The sequence below is a fragment of the Cynoglossus semilaevis genome, chromosome 9, assembly GCF_000523025.1.
Source record: "Cynoglossus semilaevis isolate Cse_v1.0 chromosome 9, Cse_v1.0, whole genome shotgun sequence".
NCBI lineage: Eukaryota > Metazoa > Chordata > Actinopteri > Pleuronectiformes > Cynoglossidae > Cynoglossus > Cynoglossus semilaevis.
The window spans coordinates 19,413,718-19,417,314 of record NC_024315.1 but is presented as its reverse complement, the minus strand read 5'-3'; the positions used below and the strand labels follow the sequence as shown (position 1 = coordinate 19,417,314).

The following is a 3,597-nucleotide window of genomic DNA, read 5'->3' as shown; positions in this document are numbered from 1 at the left end:
TTTTAAGGTTCACCCCCGCCAACAGCTCCTGCAATGTTACAATAAAAAAAAAAAAAAAAATACAGGAGTTTTAATAAAGGGCAGCTGAACAAGGGCATACAAAACCGAGAGAAATGCATTATTAGATCATTGCATTCCCCCTGAACATCATGAAGAACATGAAAATGGAGAGGAAGTTCTCACTTTGAGCTGAGTGCAGATATTCTCAGACATGATATTGACGGATGTTTTCTTGATGACCTTAAAGTCCCAGGAGCAGAACACTTTCATTGCCAGAATATTGTGAGACTTGTCGATGCGGAAGCTTTGGCCAAATGATTTGGACATGCTGTGGGGAAATCATACAAAGCCTTAGACGGAGAATAGTATTTTTTTTTTAAAAAAAGAGTATACTAAAACATACAACAACAAAATTATGTCAATTAAGCAGGCAAGTTTCTAATAAACCAATGGCCTTCCCCTGCTCATTTAAGGTACTCGCCACCTGGTGACGAAAAAAAAGAAAGCCTTAGACGGAGAATAGTATTTTTTTTTTAAAAAAAGATACTAAAACATACAACAACAAAATTATGTCAATTAAGCAGGCAAGTATTCTAATCAACCAATGGGGTGAGGGGGCAGTAGAGAACGTTAGGGAACCACTGCACTAATGAAATTTCAAAACTACTACAGAACATCAACAAAGTCAATGAACGCAGTATCTAAAGGAGAACTTACGGGACATTTTGCATAAAAAAACATTACCATCGTTAGCAAATAAGTCTGATTTTTACATATTAGAGTATACCTTATGCTAGGTTTGCAACTTTTACTCAGGTGCGACTTATATATGAAATTATATATTAAAATATATAATTATATTATATATTAAAATATATAATTTATAATTTCATGTATATATATAATATATAATATATGTATATATATAATATATAATTATAATATAAATATATATATATAATATAAATATATAATTTCATGTTTGTTATTAACTGGCAGCCACTAGAGGGCCCTCTGTCACTCTGTAGCAGAGGTAAACAGAAACACTTCTAATCAAATAAGTCTGATTTTTACATATTAGAGTATACCTTATGCTAGGTTTGCAACTTTTACTCAGGTGCGACTTATATATGAAATTATAAATTAAAATATATAATTATATTATATATTAAAATATATAATTTATAATTTCATGTATATATATAATATATAATATATGTATATATATAATATATAATTATAATATAAATATATATATATAATATAAATATATAATTTCATGTTTGTTATTAACTGGCAGCCACTAGAGGGCCCTCTGTCACTCTGTAGCAGAGGTAAACAGAAACACTTCTAATCAAATAAGTCTGATTTTTACATATTAGAGTATACCTTATGCTAGGTTTGCAACTTTTACTCAGGTGCGACTTATATATGAAATTATATATTAAAATATATAATTATATTATATATTAAAATATATATTTTATAATTTCATGTATATATATGTATATATATATAAAAAGTATAATATATGTATATATATAATATATAATTATAATATAAATATATATAATATAAATATATAATTTCATGTTTGTTATTAACTGGCAGCCACTAGAGGGCCCTCTGTCACTCTGCAGCAGAGGTAAACAGAAACAGTTCTGAAGAAGCCTCTTGGATGAGAGGTGAAATGTCCACAAAAAAAAAACAAACAAAAAAACTACTTCATCCAGTTGCCCTTGATGTAACTATTTTTGGAAGATGAGATATCATTTTACAACCTGTAATCTCTCAAATGTATTTGTTGTAGATGTTTCTATTAAAAACACACAAAAATAATTCAGTATCGTTTGTACTCAAAATGAAATGTTTAGGTGCTCAAACCTGTACACAAGGATGATACAGGAAATAAAGAAGGCCACTCCAATGGTGAAGAAGTACGCCAGTGGCATGTTGTAAGAATGGTGGCTCAACAAACAATCCTCTTTGGCTCCAGGGGACACAGAGGGAAGTTGAACATCACTTCCATTCCCGCACTGCCTCATAAGGCTGTGGTTAGAGTAGTATCCATAATACATCAATGTGTCTGAGAAGTAACCCTAAAAAAACAGATATTAAAAAAAAGACAGAAATTCAGTAAAATTACAGTTAAGTTACAGTAGAAAAAAATGTCTACTGTAATTACATAATAAATAAATGTGATATCAGATATAACACATATATTCATTCCTCTTCAAAATTCTATTTAATTTGGTATATTTAAACATATATTTAACTTACCTACAATTCACCTAATTTAACTGTTAGCTAATAATAAACCAGCCACTAGGGTGCACAAACCATGTGCCTAGAAAGAATATCTCAGATTTGCCTTGAGGACGCCGATGAAGAAGTATAGAGAAGGTCAGAAGGAGCATTTGCCACACTGTTTAATCGTCTGGGCAGGTAAGCTGCACGTTTGGAAAGAAGGTTTCTCTGTGCCCATACAAAGGAGACTGTGAGCCACCTGAAGCGCAGGCCAACAATCTTGTGCCTCCCTGATGATTGATAAAAAAAGACAGTCGCAACGTTGTCTGAAAATTAACCATAATATGTCATTTATAAAATATATATATATCATATGTTTAGGGCAAAATAGCTTTGGGCTCATATCACTCGTGCTCAGCTGTGTACTTCTGACAGAAGGGGTCACTGGTCTAACAGCCAACATGTAAAAAAGACAGTCGCAACGTTGTCTGAAATGTGTAAAACAAGGCCACTTGAATTGACCTTGAAGAAAAAAAAACTACACCCAAATTTTTTAAACAAGGTCATATATTTTTTTAGATACTGTATCTTTCAGGTGAAATACTCTATTTAGTTCTTCCTCTCCTGTCTGGATCTACATCTACAGTACTAACCACCGGTAGCATACTTCATATTGATATGCTACATGCATGACAAATTTTCCACCCCAGATTTTTGCAGCGGAAAAGAGAGCACATTTTTTTGCAACTGCTGATGTCAACAGTCTACAGTTTTCTACTGATCTTACAAAATGAATATAGTTTCTAAGATTTTGAATTTGGCGACCTAGATTAAAAAAAAAAAAAGTAGGCTGTGCTGTGTGTTACAGTTGGAAATAACATGGCCCGGAACACAACTTACTGCACCGGTAAGGAGCTCCAATCCGGTGAAGAGGTGTCTTTTAGACGACGGACCAGGATGGATTGCCTGGGGCAGCACCAAAAATGCTCCAATAACCAGGAACAAGAAAAGGTTAAAAAAGAGCAGGGTCCTAAGGAACAGGAAGTAGGACAGGACTCCGGTACCAAAACGTCCACCCACTCTCTTAAGTGCCACTTGCCATAGCTGAAGTGAATGCAGAAAGGACAGCCAGCTGTACGAGCTCTGTCGCAATGCCTAGAATAAGAGTGTGAGAGAAGAAGAATGGTTAAAAGGCAAGTATTTTCAAATTGCAATACAATGGAAATGTGAGCCAAAGAGACATGTTCCGGTTAGTGTAACGGTTACCACGCCTCCCTCTAAAGCAGAGAGAAGAGAATATATAAATATATATATATATATATATATATATATATATATATATGTGTATAT

General features: G+C 33.1%; 1 protein-coding gene across 1 annotated transcript in view; it reads right to left on the bottom strand.

Moving 5' to 3' along the window:
* tmc6b (transmembrane channel-like 6b) overlaps positions 1–3,597 on the bottom strand; it is a 20,805-nt gene that overhangs the window by 6,071 nt on the left and 11,137 nt on the right. The window contains 3 exon segments of the mRNA XM_008317842.3: positions 184–328; positions 1,885–2,099; positions 3,148–3,402. Coding sequence (XP_008316064.1) covers positions 184–328; positions 1,885–2,099; positions 3,148–3,402 — 615 coding nt within the window.